This window comes from Schistocerca cancellata, chromosome 3 (assembly GCF_023864275.1).
Source record: "Schistocerca cancellata isolate TAMUIC-IGC-003103 chromosome 3, iqSchCanc2.1, whole genome shotgun sequence".
Classification (NCBI taxonomy): domain Eukaryota; kingdom Metazoa; phylum Arthropoda; class Insecta; order Orthoptera; family Acrididae; genus Schistocerca; species Schistocerca cancellata.
Genome location: NC_064628.1, coordinates 210,487,772 through 210,514,019, shown reverse-complemented (window position 1 = coordinate 210,514,019; position 26,248 = coordinate 210,487,772). Strand labels below are relative to the sequence as shown.

The window sequence follows — 26,248 nt, the reverse complement described above, 5'->3', positions numbered from 1 at the left end:
ATTTATTCATATTCCAGTAATGTTAGGTTGAAACAGAAAATTAAAAATATGAAATAGAAGAAGAATTGGAATACAGAAAATCCTGTTAGATGTTAATGAAGTAACCAGTGAAAAATGCTACATTAATAGGTACTGCTCCAAGTGGAGGAATGGGGCATTGGAAAGATGCTTGTCCAACTGTGTATGAACACTTTGTTTGCCTGAAAAACTTCACATTTGATCACGCTAATAGATTCATTGCATTATTTTCATGCATTATATTTTTAAATATTGACTGACAGAACTATTGTTCAACAAAATGTGTTTTGAAAGGAAGTGTAACACATCAGACTGACTCTATGAAAATGGAAAATACCTTAAAATCACCATATAATTTGCTGGTACAACTCACTTTTGACATCCTTGGACTATACTGAGGTGCTCCTCATCTCTTAAATTTGGCACATCATTGTGCAGCAATGCCAGCACAGATCGACTGCAGAATTCCTGTACTAGCACACACAATTGTATTTTCTTTTAAAGACTGGTGAATTTGGGCTCATAGATTAAGTTTGAATGGAAGCACCTACCATGTAACATAACAGAGTTGCTAAGAGTCTTCTGCGGTAGCTCCGCTGTGAGAAACTGAATGTATAATCAACAAGTCATCACAGGTGTTCTCCATCCACTGACACATGGTTAACTACTGATGTGACTCTACTGTGCAACAAAGGGAGGGGGCATCCATGTGAGAATTAGGAACAGGTGATGTGCATGTATACTGCTGCCATGTTTATGATGTTTCGGGAATCTTCATGCCAGGGTGTGGGACCAGTTGCTTTCTGCAGCTTGGTAAGGACTGTAAGAGGAAGTGACATGCAACCAAGGAATCAGCACAATTTCCCATGAACAGTGTGAAAATGCATAGTGATTGTTAAAGTCCCAAAACTTTCTGCTGTGCCAGACAATGTTAGATATGCAGTTTAATAACACAGACAAATACTGTTATAAATGCATGAGAATTTAAATGTGTGAGACTTTTGTAATGAGCCTTCAGATTCCAGGAGGGGGCTAGTGCCTCTTCTTCCTCCAGTCCTCTTACCAAAGGCCTAAATTTTGCCCCCACACTGAGGAACCTTTCCACCTTTGTGGAGTGAGTGACCATCTTTTCTGAGGACTGCAAAAGGCTGTGAACAAGACGGGCATGTTACACTGTAGGTGTGTACATACAAAGTTAATCTATGAGCTCAAGTGCACCAGTCATAAAAAGAAAATACCAATTTATGTGCTCCCACTGAGGAAAAATAAATTTGGAGTTTCTTGTACCGTAAGGAGTAATAAATAGCACAACATGCAGCCACAGAGCTATGAATTCTGTAATCTAGCTGTGCTGGAATGGCTGTGCAATAATAGGCCAAACTGAAGAGACAAGGAGTTTCTCAGTTTAGTCCAAGGCTGTTACAAGTCTTGGACCCAGCCCATTAGAGAATATCATTATTTAGTAATTCTGCCATTTTTCTTCTACCATTATTCTTTCATGGGATGATTATATGGGCAAAATTAATCTTTTAAGGACTCAGCCTACCGAAGATGCTAAATGATTAAACAGAATGAATGAAATGGAAGATGCTTTCATTTCTAAAAAAAATAGTTTGTTATCGAAAGTAGTACTGAAATAAATGTGTTCTGGTGCTGCCCTTTTACTGAGATTGTATTGTTTGCCAAAAATCAATAAAGAAGGGGGTGACATTATGGCCAATAGTGAATAATTTGGGTGCATCTGTGTACAATGTGGCAAAGTATCTAACATCTGTTCTCAGCACTCATGTCAGAAAACATGAACACTATATTTCCAGTTCTATGGCTTCTGTTTAGTGCTTTAAGTATTAATGTCTTGGTCCTTCAGATTTGCTTGTGAGTTTTGACGTAGTGTCTCTTTTAATCCGGATTCCTCTTGAAAAGTCTTTGACCTTAATTAGAGGAAACTTGGTATGAAATGATGAGCCTTTGCTGTCACTTGCTGATACTGACCTACTTTTTATACACTGAACTATTTTTATACAATGCTAAACATTTTGAACAAACTGACAGAGTGGCTATGGAAAGCCTATTATGCCCCATAGTCACCAATTTATTTATAGATGATTTTGGAGGTAGGGGAATAAGAATGGCTTTTTAAAAACCCATCGGCAGTTGGAAGTATGTTGAAGATACATTTATGGCATGGTCACAGGAAACCAGCCCCCCAACACCCTTGCTGGTCACTTCTGCCAGATGAGGAACTTAGATGGCCAAGCTTTCTGGATGCAAGGCATGTCAAACCGTCACTTAAGTAGTCTCTTGTTCTGCTCCAAGGAGGCAACACGCCTGGCTGTGTCCTCAGCGGCTTGCCTGAGCCATGCCATGTGGCTCACACCATTGTCCACAGCATTTTGCCACGATATGCGCAAATTGCGTAATTCTTATCCCGCACTCATTGTCATTGTTCTATTGTGGTTCGGTTAACAAGAAGAGTGCTACTGCATTTTCTGCACCACCTTCCCGGGCTGCATTGTGCTTCTATTGACATGAACAGAGCCTGATGCTCAGCTGTTGTATCATTTTAATTGCTTTCAGTCCAGCATCAAATTCACAATGGAGGTCAAAAAGTATGGAAAGCTTTCTTTTCTCGATACATTACTCTACAGAAAGGATGTTGGGGCTCTGGGACACTGTGTGCACATAAAATCAATGCATACAGACCAGTAGCTACATGTGATGAATTGTCATCCTCTGTACCACTCCAGTAGGGCCTTGAGGCTGTTAGTATGGAAGGCTTACTCCATCTTTGTCACAAAAACTTTGACAAAAAAAAAAAAAATAGAACACCTTAAACTTGAGTTTAAGCAGAATGTCTACAACTGACAAACAACTTCATCAGCCTTTCAAGTTTGTGCCATTGTCAGATCCAGAACAAGGTGTTTGTAGATCAGTTGCTTTCCTACCATATGCTAGTAGGGTATCTTCAATGATAGGAAGGATTATAAAAAGATTCTATATTAAAAGTGTATTTCATCTTCTAGCCAAGGTTAGGGCTCCCCTTGGCTAAGACTGAGAAAGACTGGTGTTTACAGAATCCCTTACTATTATGAGAAAATGTGTATTGGCCACACAATTTGCACTGCTCATGTCAGATGTGTTGACCACATAATTCAAAACAAGCTATTAAATATATGTAAAATTCTTTTTCACATAATACTTACCATAAAAAGGTCCCTATAGTGATCTATCATAGTGCGTAAAACATTGATAACATCTATCCGATCCTCTGCTCTTTCCTGTGTGGTAGGTATGTCTTTAGATGCTCCTGGCTTTACACAGTGCAGAATATTTGGAGCAAAAACAGTTGCCAAATTGTTGGAATCCATCTTGTTACCCAAGACCCATTCACCTGTGTGAAAAGAGAAGATAATGTCAGGATGGTGGAACAGAATGTCTTGCTGATACAAGATGCAGGTTCTTTTTTGTTTCATTTTCCATTTAATATACACTATGTGGGAATGTAATCAATTACTAAAGGCACACAACAATCAAGTAAAGGTGAAATATTGTTATAATGACACATGATTCAACAGGCAGAGTGTTACCATGAAAGATTTTTGGACATGGTGTCATATCTTATTGTAAAAACAGTCACTTAATAAACATGATGTTTTGTCACACTTTTTGTGACATTCTTCTGGATCTACTCAAAGCAAGGAGGCCATTGCAACCATAGCCAGACCATCAGTTTTATTCAGTGACAGCTATTTTTATGTGACACCACAGCTAGAAAAATTTTATCTTAATTAAATAATGATTTTACAAGAGTTATTAAATGGTTTTCTACAGATGAATCTGTATCTTGTTTCTTGTTTCATTTAAAGCCCTGCAGGCAGTATATTCAGTTACGCCTAACAACTGGGAAAAAACAAGTAATGAATGTTAAACATGTCAGTTAGTTCTAAATTTTTGGGTACAAAAAATAAATGAGAATTTAAAATGTAAATACAAGCCAACAAAATTTAAGGCCTTTTCAACAATTAGTTTTGTAACTGAAAGCTCTAGAGACAAAAAAATGAATATAAGCTAACATATTTTACAATTTTTCACTTGATAATGTCTTATGGAATAATTTTCTGGTCATATGCATCACTTAAACGTGTGGCAACTCCTCCACTGCCTTCACCCGTAGCAGCAGATGATGGGCTGTGTAGACAGGAAACCAGCCCCCCAACACCCTTGCTGGTCACTTCTGCCAGATGAGGAACTTAGATGGCCAAGCTTTCTGGATGCAAGGCATGTCAAACCGTCACTTAAGTAGTCTCTTGTTCTGCTCCAAGGAGGCAACATGCCTGGCTGTGTCCTCAGCGGCTTGCCTGAGCCATGCCATGTGGCTCACACCATTGTCCACAGCATTTTGCCACGATATGCGCAAATTGCATAATTCTTATCCCGCACTCATTGTCATTGTTCTATTGTGGTTCGGTTAACAAGAAGAGTGCTACTGCATTTTCTGCACCACCTTCCCGGGCTGCATTGTGCTTCTATTGACATGAACAGAGCCTGATGCTGGATGCTTGGTTTTCCTCAGTCCAAATAATGCAGTGAAGTGCACTGCCAACCAGCTGTTTTGGCACCCCTTTGCTGCCAAGCATGCCATTGAAATGGGTTTTCCCACACCGCCAGACGATGCTGAACAAAGGCTGCAAGCCATTCGTGGTCTGCCTGGTCCAGATCTTCCACCCCGAGCAAGGGCCCCTCCTTTGATTACAAGGTATTAGCTCACTGAATGTTACTGTAGTCGTTAGCTTTTGGGTTAATCTTTTAAAACCAGCCCCCATGGCTCTTCCACCATGCCCCAGCTTTTATTGCCATTTTTCTTAACCAGCACACTTCTGAGGCATGTATGCTCCTTAGTATTACAGAAGGGAACATAAATTGTTCCTTAAAAAGGCAAGCTCTTATGGTACAATAATGTATATTAAGGAAGATATCTGATATTCATGTATGAACATCTCACTGGCGTATTTTCAGGATGTTAAACATTGCAATTACGACTTCAAAGTGAATGTATTTTACAAAGATGACAATATCTACTATTGCAATAATAGATTTTAAAAATTACAGATTAGTGTTGAATGAAAGTGAGATTTTTGTAATGAAAATAGAATGATAATTATGGACTGAAATGTATTTCTCTGTTTCGCTTTGTGGTTAGAAGCAGATATCTGTTCTAGTCTATCTTATGTACATCTCTTCATCTCTGCATAACTACTGCAACCTACATCGACTTGAGCCTGATTACTGAAGTCAAGACTTATTATCCCACTACAATTTTAACCCCCCTCCACCTCCCCTACTTACACTTTTTCTGTAACCAGACTAGCTTTTCCTCCATGCCTTGGAATGTGTGCTATCAACCAACTCTTCTTTCAACAAGTTGGTACCCAGATGAGCCATCTAATCTTCAACATTCTTCTGTAACACCACATTTCAAAAGCTTCTGCTCTCTTCTTGTCTGAACTGATTATCATCCATGATTCATTTCCATAAAAAATTACATTCCAGACAAATGCTTTCAGAAAATACTTCCTAATCAATAAATTTATATTAGATATTAAATATGTCTCTTTGAGAAATTCTTTCCTTCCTATCGCCAGACTGAATGTTACATTCTTTCTTATTCAGTTATCATCAGTTATTTTTCTGCCCAAATATCAAAACTCATCTCTTGTGCCTCTACTCCTAATCAAATACCCTCAGCATCCCCTGGGTTATTTTTACTACACTCCAATACCACTGTTTTACTTTTGTTGATGTTTATCTTGTATCCACTTTTCAAGACGTTATTTGTTCATCTGATCATTCTAGGTATTTTGTCGTCTGTGGCAGAATTACAATGTCACAGGCAAACAACAATATTTTTGTTTCATCTCCCTGAACCTTAACTCTATTTCCAAATTTCTTCTTGGTTTCCTTTACTGACTGTACAGTATACAACTGATTAACATCAGAGATAAGCTACAACTGTCCCACCATGTTGTCAACTACTGCTTCCCTTTCATGTTGTTTGACTTTCATAGCTGCAGTCTGTTTTCTTCTGCTCTTTGTATCTTATCCCTCATACCTTCAGTATTTCAGACTGTATTCTAATCAACACTGTCAAAAGTTTCCTGTATATCTACAAATTCTATAAACATGTCTGACTTTTTTCAACCAGTACTGCCTTGCAATCATAAAACATGTAGAGGCGTAATTACAATTAGTCTCATACTATTTGTCAGAAGAAAGCTGAATCACCTGTGGGATACCTCAAAGTTCAGTAATGGAACCTCTCCTTTTCCTGATTTGTATCAATGATCTGGATGTGCATGTTGATTCACATATAAAGCAGTTCTACATGTGTGTCACCACCGACAACCCATTGTAAATAAAGAAGCAACAAAGCATTATGGCTTCTGGATGCAAAGTGACCTAAAATAGGATAAACATATTGAACAGAGAAGTTCCAAGCTGAGTACAGGTTGTTACCTTTTAAATGTTATAACAGCATACATAACTGGGCACACACCAATGAGTGCTTACTATGTGAATTTTAATATGTACCTAAAATATGGTCCCATATTATGGGGAAATTCCCCAACATCTCTTGGGACCTTTAGAATCCAAAAGAGATTCATTAGGGTTGTTGCGGAAGCAGAGCCATTCAGTCATGTAAAAAATTGATTAAAACATGTGTTAGAATCACCACTAATGTATATTATTGACTCATTAATGTAAATTTAAAAATTGTTATTCGTAGTGATAGTAGTAAGAGAAAAATTATGACATACACTTATACACTCCTGGAAATGGAAAAAAGAACACATTGACACCGGTATGTCAGACCCACCATACTTGCTCCGGACACTGCGAGAGGGCTGTACAAGCAATGATCACACGCACGGCACAGCGGACACACCAGGAACCGCGGTGTTGGCCATCGAATGGCGCTAGCTGCGCAGCATTTGTGCACCGTCGCCGTCAGTGTCAGCCAGTTTGCCGTGGCATATGGAGCTCCATCGCAGTCTTTAACACTGGTAGCATGCCGCAACAGCGTGGACGTGAACCGTATGTGCAGTTGACGGACTTTGAGCGAGGGCGTATAGTGGGCATGCGGGAGGCCGGGTGGACGTACCGCCGAATTGCTCAACACGTGGGGCGTGAGATCTCCACAGTACATCGATGTTGTCGCCAGTGGTCGGCGGAAGGTGCACGTGCCCGTCGACCTGGGACCGGACCGCAGCGACGCACGGATGCACGCCAAGACCGTAGGATCCTACGCAGTGCCGTAGGGGACCACACCGCCACTTCCCAGCAAATTAGGGACACTGTTGCTCCTGGGGTATCGCGAGGACCATTCGCAACCGTCTCCATGAAGCTGGGCTACGGTCCCGCACACCGTTAGGCCGTCTTCCGCTCACGCCCCAACATCGTGCAGCTCGCCTCCAGTGGTGTCGCGACAGGCGTGAATGGAGGGACGAATGGAGACGTGTCGTCTTCAGCGATGAGAGTCGCTTCTGCCTTGGTGCCAATGATGGTCGTATGCGTGTTTGGCGCCATGCAGGTGAGCGCCACAATCAGGACTGCATATGACCGAGGCACACAGGGCCAACACCCGGCATCATGGTGTGGGGAGCGATCTCCTACACTGGCCGTACACCACTGGTGATCGTCGAGGGGACACTGAATAGTGCACGGTACATCCAAACCGTCATCGAACCCATCGTTCTACCATTCCTAGACCGGCAAGGGAACTTGCTGTTCCAACAGGACAATGCACGTCCGCATGTATCCCGTGCCACCCAACGTGCTCTAGAAGGTGTAAGTCAACTACCCTGGCCAGCAAGATCTCCGGATCTGTCCCCCATTGAGCATGTTTGGGACTGGATGAAGAGTCGTCTCACGCGGTCTGCACGTCCAGCACGAACGCTGGTCCAACTGAGGCGCCAGGTGGAAATGGCATGGCAAGCCGTTCCACAGGACTACATCCAGCATCTCTACGATCGTCTCCATGGGAGAATAGCAGCCTGCATTGCTGCGAAAGGTGGATATACACTGTACTAGTGCCGACATTGTGCATGCTCTGTTGCCTGTGTCTATGTGCCTGTGGTTCTGTCAGTGTGATCATGTGATGTATCTGACCCCAGGAATGTGTCAATAAAGTTTCCCCTTCCTGGGACAATGAATTCACGGTGTTCTTATTTCAATTTCCAGGAGTGTATTATACAAGATTAAAAGGAAATTTACAAGTAGCCCCAGTAAATACAGGTTTGTGTCAGAAAGGTCTATGCTACATGGAAATAAAACTCTTTAAAATATAAGCCTATATTAAATATAAATGCATCTGGAAGATGTGTCAGACGATATCTGCACTATCACTGCTTCTATTCCGCCCGTTCCATCTTGGGCCTGCCCTTTCTTTTTAACCTTCATCAACCTATACTTCTCTCCTACCGAAGGAAGTAGCGATAAGTTTTGAAAGGTAAGACAGTGTACACATTTATATGTATGTCTATCAGCTGTAGTGACATTTCTCATGAAGGTAAGTACTGACTAGCAATTCTCTCTCATAACTTTATGTGCTTTTGTAAGATTAATGGTTAAACTATTAACTGTGAAACAGTTGTAAGTATGCAGTTCTTCAGTTTCTCCCTGGGTATTAATTGATTGATCAATCCATGGGTGTACTTCTGGTTCATAGTGTCCAACAGACACAATATTTTGGTGCTCAGATATGTTGCCATCATCAGGTGCACTAACAAACTGACATCTTGGGCGTGCACATCTGACTTATATCTCCTCCCCCTGCTGGCTGCTCCACACATGGTCCACACCCGAAAGTGCACATTGATGTCCGTGGCTGGCGATGCCCAGCGGGGTGTTCCAGCTGTGGTAATGTGAATGTAGGCACTTTGTCCGCCCTGGCCACTAGCTCGCTGTGTTTGTTGTGCATCTTGTTGTATGTTTTATTATTCTCCTGACTGTGCTGATATGGCTGTGTCTGGACCCTTTATTAATATACTTGTGGCATCAGCAAAAATTACAGCTCTTGAAGAGTCCTCCAATGTCCCTGGTACATCATTTATGTAGATCAAGAATAGCAAAAGGCCAAGCATTGAACCTTGTAGCACACCGTATTTAATGCTTCTCCATATCTAATCTTATTCCTATTATATTTTTTTAAAAATGTGACCCTCTCTTTTCTATTGTTAATATATGACTCCTTCCATGCAAGCAGAAGACCTTTTGGTTTCCTAGCAGAATCTTCTGATCTACATGATCAAAGACTTTGGAAAGATCACAGAAAATGCCAAAAAGGTAATTTCTATTATTTGGTTAAAATGGAATTGAGTTTGTGAGGTCATATATTGTCTTTTCAATGCAGAAACCTGTATGAAGTCAACCTGAGTTGTTGTTAAAAGGTTATTCTCAGAAAGATGGTTGAGTATTTCATTGTAAACTACCTTCTAAAATGTCTGAGAATGAGGGAAAGAAGGAGGTCAGTCTATAAACAGAGATCAGTTGCTTGTCTCCATTTCTTTTAAATATTGGTGTTACTATTGCATCACAGAAAATGTCAAAAAGGTAATTTTTATTATTTGGTTAAAATAGAATTGAGTTTGTGAGGTCATATATTGTCTTTTCAATGCAGAAACCTGTACAAAGTCAACCTGAGTTGTTGTTAAAAGGTTATTCTCACCCGTCTAAGTGGTCATCTAACACACTGTAAGGATTTCCTTGTGGAGACAATAAATCTAAGAAATTGCCATAGTTAGCTGAACTCTAAGTACTAACTCATGAGTTCCACAAAATGTTAAGCAATATACTACTGTGTTTAATACGTATGTATTCTTTGTAACTAATTCATTATTCTTCTGAATTGACATTTTATATGCTAAATCGATCTCAGCAGCAATGTTAAATCCACCAAACATTTTGCATTTAAAAGCATTTTCTAAATGTTATCAGCTTCCCTCATGTGTATTAACCTGTTCACTAAAATGCTTTAGATCCTTAAAGCCAATTGTTGTCCAGAATCCTTCACCACCAAATAAAACATAATAGAAACAAAATAACTTTTGTTTCTCTTCACTCACTGTTATCCATGACTTTTTGCAGAACTATGTTGTACTGTAGGAAGTTGTTTTCTTCTTTCCATCATTTTGAAAAATTAAGAAACCTTTTGGTTGACATGCACATGACTGCTTGATTTCTAGCTTCTCTTTTGTACTTAATAAATTAAAGTTTTTATTTCTTTTTATTTTTTTGAGCAAACAATCGACTTTATTAATTTTAAAATTACTGTAAGAATACTTGAGTTTCAACTACAAAGCTCCAGAATACAGAGCTCTACTGAGAGATGGCCACTTTTGCTGTTTGCAACATTCCCTGCTGACCTACAGGAGGGTGTGTTAAGTGCCGTAAGTAAAAATACGGGTTGTTGGCCTAAACTGGCTGGCCCCACAAACTGTGTACAGGTGTGGATGGGTGGGAAAGCGGTATCAGGACTGCGTCAGTAGGGTTTATTGAGGTGTGGGAAAGTAGCATTACATGTGGGCTGTTCCATCCGCTGAGCACGCCCAAGGCAGCCCCATGGCATGCTATGGCCAGGGGCGAGTCAGAGGAAGGGAAAACTTGGTCACGTCACTACAACTACAGTTGGGAGTATGAGCCCTGAGGCTGTGGCCCTTGGCTGAATGGGATGGGGAAAGGGAAACAGGTCCGTCAATGTGGAATGATGGGCTGAGGGGAGATGTGAGAGAAGAGTAGTGGCAAAACTTGGCCCTGCTACTGGCAGCTGAGAGTACAATCATATCACAAAATTCTGATGGGGCCAGGCCCTTATGAATAAGCCACCCCTGACTGTTAGGAAGAATTCTTTGAATTTGAATTTCATATCATCTGTCCCTCTGATACTGTCATCTAGGAAATCAGTATCATTTGCTTTGTCAAGTTATTTGTTTAATATTTAATAATGTTCCAAACTGCCTTTGTTTTTTTCTCAAAATTTTTAATTTTCTGTTACAGTAAATGGTTTTTACCTTTCTGATGACACACAGGTGAATTTTGCAATACTGCTTGTAACACAGTGTTGAGTCTTGATTAGAGCTGTTTGATATAACACTTTAGCCCCCCCCCCCCCCCCCCCCCTCCGTTTCCCCTTAGCTTCCACTGTAATTGTTCCTAATCCATTGTAAAAAAATAAAAAAAATAAAAACTGAAATCGTAATACTGGAAAAACATTTTTAAGAAATTGATTTCACGAATACTTTGTGTCCCTGGTAAAATTTTTCGTATTTTTCTTTCCATAAATTCTCTCAGAATAGAATAACTAACAAGGGGACCATGCCTACTTGATCACTAATTTCATATGAATTTATGGTATATACACCACTTGGTCCGAAATGAAATCGACAGAAGATGGAGATACAGATGGCCTAGTGTTTAGAGAAAAATTGCATTTTTGATGAGGGTCAAGTGAGGCATGAGCCATTTATGTTAGTATAGTTTCAAGACAGTGGTTGGTGCAGCAATAATCCAGAGGTCATATGGTCGGGTCCCTATGTGGAAACATTTTTTAATTTTAGTTTTAACATTATTCAAACAGCAAATAAATTGAAATAATGCTCAACGTATTGTATTTATTGATATTTTCATAAAAGACATTAAAAGGAAAGGCATAGGAAAATATGGGATTGCAAATAAATTTACAAGAAAGGATTGTACTTACAGCCTCGATGACGACTCTGCAAATAACTTTTCAGAGTGTACAGGATTTTGTACTCTATTAGTCTGATTTTGACTTCTGAGCATCCCTCAGCTGCTAATGCCAGCCTGTGATGTCTATTTTTATCATCAGTCAAAAAAATTTGATCAAAAAGCTTCAAAACTGCTTGTCCCATTGAGTGAGAAAAAGAAGTCACATCCCGAGAAGACTGCAGCAAAATACATTTCATTGTACATCACCAGCTATCCACACCAATATTTGCTGGAATGATGTGTTATGTGTGGTTTGTTGCCAAAATGTCTGATGAGGGAGAACCTTTTATGAATGTAAACCAAGTTTGTCTTTCTATGGAAACTTTAAAACAATCATATGATTGTAAAAGTACGATGTTTATAATGTGTGCAAGATGCCAAGAAAATTACTATTTTCTCTGTTTTATAATTAGTATCACCAAAGCACATGTAAATCATCAACTGCACAATAATAAAAATATCTCATTTTACATACAAAGTTCAAGTATATGCCTACAGTCCCTACCTGGAAATTTGTTTGCCATTCCTTTTCATACTTATTATGAAAATATTTAAAAAATACAACGTTTATCAAGCATTATTTTGGTTTATTTGCAGTGTAAGTAACATAAAAACTGAAACTAAAAGAACATTTCTGAAGAGGGACTCCATCCCATCAACCTTTGACAACTACTCTGCACTCTTTCAACTGCATCAACCCATGCTTGGAAACTACATTAACATAACTGGCTCATGCCTTGCTGAGCCCACATAAAAAAATGGTATTTGTTTTCTAAACACTTGGCCATCTGTGGCTCCCACTTCAATCACTTTCACTTCTGGCCAAGCCTGGATGTACAATAAACTTTGATGAAATAGATGATTATGAGTAGGCATGGTCCCCTTTTAGTCAGCATTTACAGTTCCATAAAATTTTCATCTTCCTTTCTTATTAAAATCTGATGTATGGGAATGCTTCATTGCTGCCATTTGACCATCATGATTGGATAAAGCTTTCATCAAAAAGCTCACATCTAATTAACTAAAGACAGCTGTATCTGGAAATAAGTTATTAATGACTGTCCTTCTTTTCATGTTGGGAATGTTACTGTGGTTGACAATACAAAGCTGAAACAAATAGCTATATATGCCCTCAATCAGATCTATCTGAGACAAAATCTACTTTGAAATCTTCAGATACAGTCACTTCCCAGTTATTTCTGCTAACTCTTATTAGTATCCTTGATAACTGCTTAGTAAAGTTTAAACCACTTCTTGTCGAGGGACTATACACTGACAGAATTGCTGTCTTCTTTGTTTCTAAATATGTCGCAGAAGTACAACACTTGTAGTTGTCCAGTGCAGTAATCACTGAGACTTTATTCAACTTTTTGTGTATGCAACCAATTCACCCATTCCTCATGATACGGTATTAACTTGTATCCATCACTATGCATCTGTTCATTTTTTGTGACTTCCAGATGAAGTTTGTTATGCATAACACTCTTGTGTTAGATTTTTTAATATCCTCTATCAATATGAAAAGCTTTTTACATTTTAATGGAAAATTCAAAATGTATTAGGACTATTTGCTAAGCCTTCTACAGTTCAGTCTGCCATTTTTGTTGCAACTGTGTCTATAGAGATTTGGAACTGTCTGTTGGAAACATTTTCTCTAAAAAAAGGCACAGAGAAAATATTAGAAATCACAGGGATTGGGCAGACAGTTTACAAATAACCTCTTACTGCAAACATTCAGATGCAGACCATACTGTGAGTGATGCAATCATGTGAGGAAGCAATGTGTCAATCTCACCCACATATTATTGCCCCAGTCTATTGAATGACTCTCGAAGCTCTGAATTTATCCATTCAACAGACTGCTGCATATAGCGCTTGGCATATCACCCAAATAGTGACACAATCTCGATATTTTTGTGAGGAGCATTTCCAGCAATGTGCCTGATTTCATCCTCAGTTGCATAGTTCAGTTTCTGCTCTGGGCTATTCCAGAAACCCCCCCATAGCCACTATGTGATCTTTCTTACCAAGAGACCGTAAAACAAAGGTGACACTGCTTAGCTCTTGCACCTGGTGGGTATTCACTAGGCAGGATGTTCTGCAGCCTACTAGTTGAGACATTCCTGTCCCAATACTAAGCCCCAGCAGAAGGACCTTTGTGGTCCTCTTAACCTTCTCACCACTCTAACTATAATTTGCACCTTTTTCCATGCTTTGTAAGAGTATTCATGAATTCCTTGGCTTGTTCACACACTTCTATCTACAGTCTCTAGAGCAGAGAAGCAGTGGAGACATCTATGAGGTCTGTTTAAAAAATACCGGAACATTTGTAATTTCACACCAATGATGTGATGGAACGAAATGCGATTGGCATCCCTGCGCACACCTGCGTTTAATGTGTAACTGTTGGAAGTTTCACTCTTGTATGTCAGTTAGTTATTCTTCACTGCTGTATTGAGTAGAATGTTGTGTAGCACAGTTTGTGAATTTTGATATAGCAGTGTTAGATGAGCAATGCATCTGCATTAAATTTTGCATGAAACTCAAGAAAACTTTTACAGAGGCACACCAAGTGATGCATAAAGCCTATGATGGTAGGTGCTTAAGCTATATTTGGTTCATACAGTCTAAAAGAGGCTGGACGGAAGTTAAAGATGATCCTCATTCAGGATGTTCTTTGATGTCTACCAATGACGCTCATGTCAGAAACGTCAAAGAAATTATACATGCCAATTGAAGACTGAGTCCCTGAGACATTGCAGAAACATATGTAAAATTTCAGTTGGATCATGTCATGAAATCCTGACACAGCATTTTGGAATGCATTGTATTGCCACCAAGGCTAATGAGTCAAGACCAGAATGACCTTCACCTTGCAGTCTGAGAAAAGTTTTTGGATCATGCAAATGAGAACGAGACACTCCTTAAGAGAACCATAACTGGTGATAAGACGTGGGTCTACAGTTATGACGTTGAGATCAATGTTCAATCTTCACAATAGGTTGGGGAAGGTTCTTCAAGATCAAAAACAGCTCATCAGGATAGTTATTTTGACTCTGAAGGATTTGTTCATCATGAATTAATGCCACTGGGACAAACTGTTAATCAATGGTACTATTGAGATGTGTTGCAATGCTGCAAGAATATGTAGAAGGAAACAACTCCAAATGTAACGAGAAAATTCATGGCTCTTGCATCACGACAATGCACCTGCACAATCATCAGTGTTGGTGTGTGACTATAGCACAAAAGACAAAATCATTGTGCTGAGGCATCCTCCATACTCTCCAGACCTGACCTTATGAATTATTTTTTTTCCAAAGTTGGAAATGCCATTGAAAAGATGAAGATTTGCAACAATAGACGAGATAAAAGAAAATTTGTAGATGGCGCTTTTTGAGATCCAGCAAGAGGCACACCAAGACATCTTCTGGAAGTGGAAAGGGTGTTGGGAGAAATTTATCAATTGTGGAGGAGAGTATTTCAAAGGAGACTATGCACAACAAGTAAAAGGTAAGCATAGAAAAATATCTTGGACAAAGTTCCAGAATTTTCTGAACAGATCTTCTATACATTTTCTGTTGATTAGTACCATATAATTCTACATTCCCTGAAAAGGAGAGCTTCCTCTTTTAGGCTGAACTGGTTTTATAAATAACTGAAATTTTTGCCATGCATAAAACCTGTTTTATTACCACATTATCACATAACAGGCTTATAAAAATCAAAACCTAGCGTTATTTAACATAATTTTAGTTTTGAGAGATGAGTAAGAGACTCATTTTTCAAGCATTTTAAATTGTTTCAAAAACATCCCCCTTCTCAGGTTGTGAATATGAATATTATCCTGCTGTTTCTGAAGTGTTGGCCGAACAAATGAAATTTCTTCTTTCTTGCTCCTTAAACTGCGTGCAATATGAGTTCGCCCATCACTTTGAGTTCAAAAATGTGTCTTCTGAACTACTTTCACAGGTTCTTCTTTTTTCTGCTCACAGAAATCTTTGATTTCCTCTTTGGACAAAAGAATGAGGGCTGTTGATGTGTAAGATTTCATGACTCTTGTAAAATCCTCAGCATTCTGAACCACAGCTGTATTTGGTCTGGAAAGATTATGTTTTGTAGCATGGTGCTTCAGCAGGCCTCCTACACCATCACAAGGCCCCTTCCGTTGACCAGTAGCACTGTATACCCAGTCAGTTGGCACAAGTGACTAACTCAGTTCAAACAGCTGGTAACCATTTTTAAAATGATTAGGAGCACCATCAGAAACAATGATGATCTTCTCGATCCCTGTTTGCTGTTGAAGAATTTTGTGCATTCCCAGCAAAGCATGAGCTGAGTCATGTCGTGTGTCATCACTTATAACTGCAACACTTGTGATCTTGTTTTGAAAATATGTCACTCCTGTAAAAATTAAAACCTGGTCATTACTCCAATGATACCCTTGTACTTCTTGGTCTGGAAAGATTATGTTTTGTAGCACGGTACTTCAGCAGGCCTCCTACACCATCACAAGCTCAACAAAATCACAGTGAAGCACTAAACATAGTTCTTCAGCCTGTACACACCCTTTCAGTTCTGCAATGTGCTGTTGTTGCAATTTCTTCGTATGCTGGTGCGTTACTGCTTTCATTGACCATTTACCAAGTTCATCAATGAAACTGTCAAAGGCAACAGCTTCCTTAATTAGTTTATTTTCTTTGCATGTCGCATATGTAATTTCTGCAGAGTTACTTGTTATGTCTTCCAGGCCAAGTGCCTGTAAAGACAGTCTTCTCTTTCCAGTGCACTCACCCCATTTTTGAAACAAACAAGTCTCTCACTTTACGTCACAGACTACTAATGACTTCACATGCCCAACAAAGGTGTCATATGTCATGTGCTCCAGTAAGTTCTTCAAAGTTACCACACAAAGTTCAAAGTTTGCACAGTACACACATAAATAGACATCTCTAGGTGGGTGTGGAACTACCTGCTTAGGCTGTCGTGTATAAAATTTTGATCTTCCAATACACGAGGTTGTATAGTTGCTCTTATAAATTGCAAAAGTTTTTTGAATACTGAGAGACATGTACCTCTTCACTTTCAAAACTTTTTGACCTTCAACTGTTACAGTTATAGTGTCTTTTTTGTTGGTTCTCTGGCGAGAACAGTCCCATTTATCTTCCAGATAAAATGACTGCACTATTTGAACTTGAGCTACTTCTACAGGACGACCATAATAGGGATCTGGTCATCCAAGGACTCCTGTTACAGACCTCACATTTCTTTATTTGTCCACCATGTACTTCGATACTGACGGAATGTGGTTCATAATTGCTTTCTTTGAAAATGTCTCTGGAATAATAGTTAAAACTTGCTCCTTTTCACTGTAGGATGCACAATATTCATCAGCTGAATTGATATTTGTGAAAAATTCCTAGGAAGAGGTGCAAGAGTGCTTTGGTTCATTTTCTTCTGAAAATGGAATTTTTACTTTGAAGAGTGTGGCTAATTTTGCTATAGTGCTTTCATCCAGAGCTTTAGTAATTTCTCTGCACTTTCTTGATACATAGAGCTTATGACTCAACTTCACTGAACACGGTTTCTTAACAGGACTAACACCTACCTCCGTAGTTGACTGATTCAGGGTATTTAATTCTTCCTCTATTGATGCAAAATCTGCATCATGTGAGGCCACACCTTGTTCAGATACTATCATTGTGGTTATTCTGTCAAAACATTTAGAACACAAAAAGTCGTCACTGGAAACATCTTCACATCGAAGCAGAGTCTTCAAATGAGAACACGTATTCTCAACCTGAACAAAGTCTGTTTTTTTGTTTGTCTTATACATCACTCTTTTATGGATATGCAAACAGACAGCACACTTCACTCTCCTGTGACCACAGTCAGAAGACATTTCATGAAGTCCTTTTCATACAACACACTGCAACTGTATCAACTGGCAAATTCCTCATGAAAACAGAGAACTCATTGGATGGTCTCAGATTTCTTAGAAGCCTCTTCAGTAAACAAATTAGCAATGAACAACTACAATACAGAAACCTGCAATGAACAACCATGACAAATAAACACACAAGAAACTACAACAAAGTGTGAGAAATATCTGCAACAATGAAAGTGAAAAGAAATAACTACAACAAAGAAAGTGATAAGAAATGATTGCAAAAAAGAAAGTGATAAGAAATATCTGCAACAAAGAGAATAGAAATGAAAATTGTAACAAAGAAATTAGTAAAAAACAACTTCAGTGAAGACATACATTACCCTTGAAAGTTTAAAAAAAGTGATTTTTTAAAATAAAAACTGTCGAACTTAAAAATGGAAGCTCTCCTTTACAGAGAATATAGTACTATATGGTACTAATCAACAGAAAAAAAATCTATTTTCTGGATTGGTATTTTGAAAAAAAAAAAAAAAAAAATAAATTCTGTAAATTATAAAAAAAAAATTCAAAAGGTAACAGTAAAAGAACTTTGACAGATATGTCCAAATGAAGGATACCATTGTAATCATAAAGCAATTATCTTCCAAATAAAAAACTCTAACAAAATATCTAGAACTGTTATAGAGAGACTGCATTTTCAAAATTTTTCCAAAATTCGCATCTTCAAAATGGTTTTCGCAGTGTCATCTTAGGAGGCCTGTATCTTGAGGCAGGAATTTTTTTGGATAAAACAAAAAAATATGTGTATCTTACTTACACCAGAATTTTAACATATGCTAAATTCAATAACATCCAAGACTATGAAAATAATCCCCCTGCCTGAAGTGATACAGATTACGCCAGTTACAATATAATACAGCCAAAAATTGTATTATATGCACACAACACAAGACTAATAGTGAGTGACTATAAGAAATCATTACATTCCACAGCTGATAGAACTCTAAAAGTGAAACTTCCTGGCAGATTAAAATTGTGTGCTGGACTGAGACTCAAACTCAGGACCTTTACCTTCTAAGGGGAAGTGCTCTAGCAACTGAACAACCCAAGCACAATTCACGACCCATCCTGACAGCTTTAATTCCTGCAGTAACTCATCTCCTACCTTCCAAACTTCACAGAAGCTCTCCTGAGAACCTTGCAGAACTTGCACTCCTGGAAGAAAGCTTACTGCTGAGACCTGCCTTAGCCACAGCCTGAGGGATGTTTCCAGAATGAAATTTTCACTCTGCAGTGGAATGTGCACTCATATGAAATTTCCTGGAAGATTAAAACTGTGTGCTGGACTGAGACTCAAACTCGGGACCTTTGCCTTTTGCGGGCAAGTGTTCTACCAACTGAGTTACCCAAGCATGACTCACAACCTGTTGTTACATCTTTAATTCTGCCAGTACCTTGTCTCCTACCTTCCATACTTCACAGAAGCTCTCCTGCGAACCTTGCAGAACTAGCACTCCTGGAAGAAAGGATACTGCAGAGACCTGGCTTAGTCACAGCCTGCAGAGTGAAAATTTTATTCTTGAAACCCTAAAAGTGTTGAAACTTGGTTCATTGCAAATAAACTTATACTGAATGTGAAGAAAATGAATTACATACATTTTGGTAAAATGATTCAGGATGAAGACATTAGTTTAGAACTGGATGACAGACTAATACAGAGTGGAGTTTGCAAAACAATTAGGGATGGATATAGATGAAGCTCTGAATTGAAAACACCATGCAAGATTCCTCAAACACAGACTTAACTCAGCCTGCTTTGCACTGAGAGTTATTGCAAATGTTTGCACTTTGGAAGGTATGAGAACGGCATACTTTGGATATTTTCATTCCGTTGCCCCATATGGAATAGCATTCTGGGCCAGCTCAAAATCTAGTTTAAATGAAATTTTTGTCTTACAAAAATAGGTTGTTCAAATGATTACCCATAGTCCTGCTCAAGCTCACTGCAGATCTCTTTTCAGGAAATTGGGAATACTTAATCTGCCATCACTCTATACAGGGTGAGTCAAAAACGGCTTTAAAACTTAGGAATGATACAAAAATTTACTGAGATAATTTACAGAATCGATGGATGTGTCATTTAGTACTAAAAAAACTAAAGTTTGATTCATGCATTGCATCAGTGCCCCATCCCACCACTAGGAGTGCCAGTGTAGTACAAAGCTACTTTCACTTTTTTGGAGTGTGCTCACTGTATGTTTTGGCTTCATGAAACAAACTCTGCAACAACTGTTTGCCATAAATTTCACATTGAATACATTAAAGAACCTCCAAGTAGATGTACAATTTGCTCTTGACACAAGAACTTCATTGAGCTGTCTTGCACAAGTTACACTAGATTTGCTGCAAAGAGTGTGGCAAGAAATTGATTACCACTGGGATGTCTGCCACATCACAAATGGTACCGTATTTACTCGAATCTAAGCCGCACTCGAATCTAAGCCGCACCTGAAAAATGAGACTCGAAATAAAAGAAAAAAAAATTTCCCGAATCTAAGCCTCACCTGAAATTTGAGACTCGAAATTCAAGGGGAGAGAAAAGTTCTAGACCGCACCTCCAAATCGAAACAAAGTTTGTCCATTGTAATATGAGACACAATTTAGGTCGAATGAATGACGATACAGCTACAGCAGTTTGGTTCGAGTCTAAGCTTAGCAGTTAAGCTTTACCACGTAGCCATTGCTATGCGTCAGGCGCTCCGTCCGTATTTATACTGGTGCCCTTCCTTTTTCACGTGCTTCGTCTGGTTTGAATCGATTGCTTATTTTGCTTTGATCTGATAATTGCCGTTTTCTTTGTTATAGGTGTTTGCGTCACTCTTAAGCTGAAAATGCATTACTGCACTGTGTCATGCAATGTTTGTCGCATTCTGATAGTGCGTGTTTACGGCCTGTCGCGGCTCGCGGCACGGCTTGCTTTTGTGTGCGCTACCGCCACGTACAATTAAAAAAAAAAAGAGGAATCATCTCATTAGCGAAACAATGGCAAGAGACCGCAATTTGTTGTTACTTACACTGCTGCTTTCTTTGATAATGATCAACAAGAATCAAATAATAGACTGCGTATGATAGAACATGTTCTGAACGAAAGTTAGGCGAAAATTTTTCTCCGTTTGAAAATCTTTGCGTTCGCTTCTTTATTACATCAAATTCTGCACAGAAATTAGTCATTTTAGATTTAAAAATCTAGTCACTTGCCGTGCTTCATTTCTGACTGTATCAGTATGAGGCATAAGAATAATACGAATATAAACATGACACGATACGTATATTCTTCCGCGTTTGCTGTTGTCTCACTCTAGTTTCGTAGTTTATTAGGCAGACAGGATTTAAATGAGATAGCAGCAAACACGAAAGAATACATGGCAAAATGTTTATATTCGTATAATTCTTATGGTGAAGAGAATACTGTATATGATTCAAATTTCATCAGGTTCCTATTAGCAAACATCTCTTCTCACAGATAGGAAAAAATTCAGAACGTAGAGTTGGCCATATTGACAAACATCCCAAACAGTCTTGCCAGTCAGATTTTCGTAGTACACTGAAATTGTGCTACATTCGAAGATGAACAATACGAAATTTGTATTTACTTCGTTGGATAATGTATGAAAATGCAGTGGTCGAAACTCGCGGCGGAGAAAAAAAAGCTCGTCTTCCACTTATTTTTTAATTTATTTACTGACGCTGAGATTTTGGCGCCAGTATTTATCCTTGTGCCTACAAAACATGCCTTCGTAGCGCTACATATATTCGGCAGCAGAAGTTAGTTGTGGCGGCATGTACCGACATTTTTCATAACTTCTGCTTGCTTTGCACTCGATTCTAAGCCGCAGGCGGTTTTTTGGATTACGAAAACCGGAAAAAAAAGTGCGGCTTAGATTCGAGTAAATACGGTAGTCATGTCAAACCAAAATGACACTTGACACTTTTATTTGCTACAAAATGATACATCTACTGATTCTGTAAGTTATCTCAATACATTTCTACATCATTCCAAACCTGCTAAGGCCTTTTTGACTCACCCCCTATATTTAAATGTGTACTCTTAACCAAAGCAAATCTGAGCAATCTCCACACAAATCTGACAGTCACAACTATAACACATGGAACAGGAACATTCTCCACATATAAAAAACAAAAAGAGCACAAACTCAGAAGCATGTAAGCTATATGGGTGTTAAGCACTACAATACATCGAAGACTTAAAGGATGATATAAATTTTAAATTAGAACTCAGAAAATTTTTAATTGATATATGTTGCCACCCAGTTAATGAATATTTTGAAGATCAAGAAAATTATTTTATAAAATAATCTCTAGTGTATGTGCCGCAGTTGTGTGATAACTCCTGTGAGAAGTTCTATCTTTGTATGTTTCAGTTTATATTATACTCTTTTACTATCTATGTCACTGTTTATTCTAAATGTAGTTATCACTGATCCTGGAGGACCTCCTCACTATGGATCAATTGGAATGAAAGAAAATCTAATCTAATCAAAACAAATTATTATACACCATTCTTATGCAAAGAAATTGTAAAGTTACTGGTATATGTTGTAGGCACTTTCATTTTATACATTCCATATTTTTAATTTCTATGTACGACAAGTCCCTCATCATTTGTACAATGACATAGATGATAAATAAATACAAGTGTATTGTAAATTCACATTTTTCATAATAAGTTTGTTATTATCTCTTAAACAAAGATATATTTAAGATGTTTTTGACTCATTCCTCATCCATGATGACAATTGCACTTAGGATCTTTGGAAGTGACATTAGAATAATTTTTCATTGCCATGTACAGGGTTATTACATATGATTGAAGTGATTTCACAGCTCTACAATAACTTTATTATTAGAGATATTTTCACAATGCTTTGCACACACATACAAAAACTCAAAAAGTTTTTTTAGGCATTCACAAATGTTCGATATGTGCCCCTTCAGTGATTCGGCAGACATCAAGCCGATAATCAGGTTCCTCCCAGACTCGGCACAGCATGTCCCCATCAATGAGTTCGAAAGCATCGTTGATGCGAGCTCGCAGTTCTGGCACGTTTCTTGGTAGAGGAGGTTTAAACACTGAATCTTTCACATAACCCCACAGAAAGAAATCGCATGGGGTTACGTCGGGAGAGTGTGGAGGCCATGACATGAATTGCTGATCATGATCTCCACCACGACCGATCCATTGGTTTTCCAATCTCCTGTTTAAGAAATGCCGAACATCATGATGGAAGTGCGGTGGAGCACCATCCTGTTGAAAGATGAAGTTGGCGCTGTCGGTCTCCAGTTGTGGCATGAGCCAATTTTCCAGCGTATCCAGATACACGTGTCCTGTAACGTTTTTTTCGCAGAAGAAAAAGGGGCCATAAACTTTAAACTGTGAGATTGCACAAAACACGTTAACTTTTGGTGAATTGCGAATTTGCTGCACGAATGCGTGAGGATTCTCTATTGCCCAGATTCGCACATTGTGTCTGTTCACTTCACCATTAAGAAAAAATGTTGCTTCATCACTGAAAACAAGTTTCACACTGAACGCATCCTCTTCCATGAGCTGTTGCAACCGCGCCGAAAATTCAAAGTGTTTGACTTTGTCATCGGGTGTCAGGGCTTGTAGCAATTGTAAACGGTAAGGCTTCTGCTTTAGCCTTTTCTGTAAGATTTTCCAAACCGTCGGCTGTGGTACGTTTAGCTCCCTGCTTGCTTTATTCGTCGACTTCCGCGGGCTACGCGTGAAACTTGCCTGCACGCGTTCAACCATTTCTTCGCTTACTGCAGGCCGACCCGTTGATGTCCCCTTACAGAGGCATCCAGAAGCTTTAAACTGCGCATACCATTGCTGAATGGAGTTAGCAGTTGGTAGATCTTTGTTGAACTTTGTCCTGAAGTGTCGTTGCACTGTTATGACTGACTGATGTGAGTGCATTTCAAGCACGGCATACGCTTTCTCAGCTCCTGTCGCCATTTTGTCCCACTGTGCTCTCGAGCGCTCTGGTGGCAGAAACCTGAAGTGCGGCTTCAGCCGAACAAAACTTTATGAGTTTTTCTACGTATCTGTAGTGTGTCGTGACCATATGTCAATGAATGGAGCTACAGTGAATTTATGAAATTGCTTCAATCATTTGTAATAGCCCTGTATATGTATTTTTGTTTTATAACATGTTGTACATCCTCGAGTATATCCTCATTTTTGATCTATGGAATGAAAAGTATATCTGTCTAACAGTATATTTTTGGACTGATCACTGCTGAGTTGGGCGAAAATTGTCCTGCAGTGCTGTGTCTGTTTGCATCTACATTTCTGTCAGCAAATCTGGGCATTTGCCTCAGCTATCAATCTGCCAGTGTCCTTTTCAGACTGGCAATAGTACTGTTGACATCAGTCTCAATACAATTTATGGCAGCTCTTAAACAATCCACAAATTCAGCTGTCTCTGGGATAAGTGCACTGGTCTCAGAACCCTCAGAATCTTAGTTTTCTCATGCCAATAAGTTCTTGTTCTGACTGTTGACTGACTGATTAGTCTTATCACTATGTGCTATGTGTGTAACATTAAGAGGCTATATGCATTAATGGTTTGGAAAAATAATCATAATTCAGTGGCCACTGCCCTCCTGTCAGTATGTGGTTTAGACAGCACCATATAGTGTGAATAAACTGTAGTTGTACAGGGAATGTAAGAATTTGTGAACATACCTGAGGCATCCTGGGTATCTGGAGCATGTCTTGCGACATTGGCCAAGAAGCTGACGAGTGACCACAAGGTGTCTCTGTTTGCCACAGGCAGGAGCTGAATTAAGTGCTGCAGAGCTTCATACTGCAGCCGTCTGTTTCGTATCCCTGTAGTTGTAGATAGGATTAATATAAAGAGTAGATACCAAACTGTTATGCTTATGTATATACACTGAATTGTTTGGTGTTGTGCTTCAATGTGAATTATTTCTACAAAAAGCCTTGCCAAACTGCTTTGACAATTCCATCATACCAACAAATGTATTTACAATGATGAAAAGGATGAAGACTGAGAGCTGCTCACTTTAGATGACATGCTGACTTGCAGACACACACTCACACACACACACACACACACACACACACACACACACACATAAGCAGGCACACCTCTTGTACACGTGACCACTATCTTTGGCTGATCTGACCAGACTGCCAGTCAGTATGGCCAGAGACAGCAGTCATGTGTGCATGAGGTGTGCCTGCTTGTGTGTTTTCCTTTCTTTTCTGAAGGCTTTGGCCAAAAAATCAGTGTATAACAGTCTTTTTATTGTGTCTGTCTGCACCACAATGTGTCATCTTTATGGTGAGTAGAAATCTATCGTTTTTATAATTGTTGTTATTCCAACCTGGACTTTCTATTATTCAATAAATATATTTGTATTGTTTGTTCCATATTTTAAACTATTGGTGTAAAGAGTGAACCTGTTTCCTCTATGCCTTCAATGAGCCCAGAATGCACTGTGCTCTTTTGAAGATATATTGTGACAGATTTAAGCGGGGGCTGGAGGGAACACTGGAAGGGAAGTACACCCACGCACATTGAATACCCATGGGAGGAGATTAGTCTGGATATTGTAAACTCCACCTCCCTCATGTATTTTTGAAAAGGAGGAGGAAAGTTGCTACTCACCATATAGAGGAGATGCTGAGTCGCTATAGGCACAACAAAAAGATTCACACAATTACAGTTTTTGGCCATTAAGGCCTTTGTCAGTAGTAGACACACATACACACACACACACACACGCGCGTGTGCGCGCGCACACACACACACACACACACACACACACACACACACATGCAAACGCAATCTGCACACACGTCTGCAGTCTCAGGGAGCTGAAACCACACTACGAGCAGCAGCACCAGTGCATAATGGGAGTGGCATGAAAACCAACAAGCTGTCTGTCCACATGAAGGGCCACCGACAAACTGTGGCCAAAAAACAAGTTGACCACCCTGCTGCTGAATACACTGCCAAACATGATATCCCTCATCTCAATGACTGCTTCACAGCCTGTGCTGTATAGAACCTTCCCAGCTTTTCTGAATTGCGCAGGTTGAAACTTTCCCTGCAATACATCCTATGTTCCTGTAACCCTCCTGCCCTCAACCTTCGTTAGTCACTGTCCTCATCCATCCAGCCCCCCCCCCCCACCCCCCCACCCCGTTTCCATCCCAGCACTACACAGCCATCATTTCACCACCACACCCAGTCTTTTAATTTCTTTTTATTTCTCTCCTTTCACCTACTTACCCCCTCCCCCCTCCGCACCTTCTCTACTACCCTCTGTCTAAACTGAAACGCTTCACTGTCTGCCTCTCCCACCATACTATCCCTCCCCCTCCTCACCCCAGGCTCCTCCTTACCCCCACCCACTTGCCACTCCCATCATGCACTGGTGCTGCTGCTCGCAGTGTTGTTTCAGCTCTGTGAGACTGCAGACGTGTGTGCAAGTTGCATT

At 39.4% G+C, this 26,248-nt stretch overlaps 1 protein-coding gene across 1 annotated transcript in view; it reads right to left on the bottom strand.

Moving 5' to 3' along the window:
* The window catches only part of LOC126174831 (uncharacterized), a 512,108-nt gene that overhangs the window by 53,785 nt on the left and 432,075 nt on the right, over positions 1–26,248 (bottom strand). Inside the window, exons 7-8 of the mRNA XM_049921210.1 lie at positions 24,465–24,608; positions 3,222–3,409 (exon numbers count right to left, since the gene is read on the bottom strand). Coding sequence (XP_049777167.1) covers positions 3,222–3,409; positions 24,465–24,608 — 332 coding nt within the window. The remainder of the gene's footprint in view (positions 1–3,221; positions 3,410–24,464; positions 24,609–26,248) is intronic.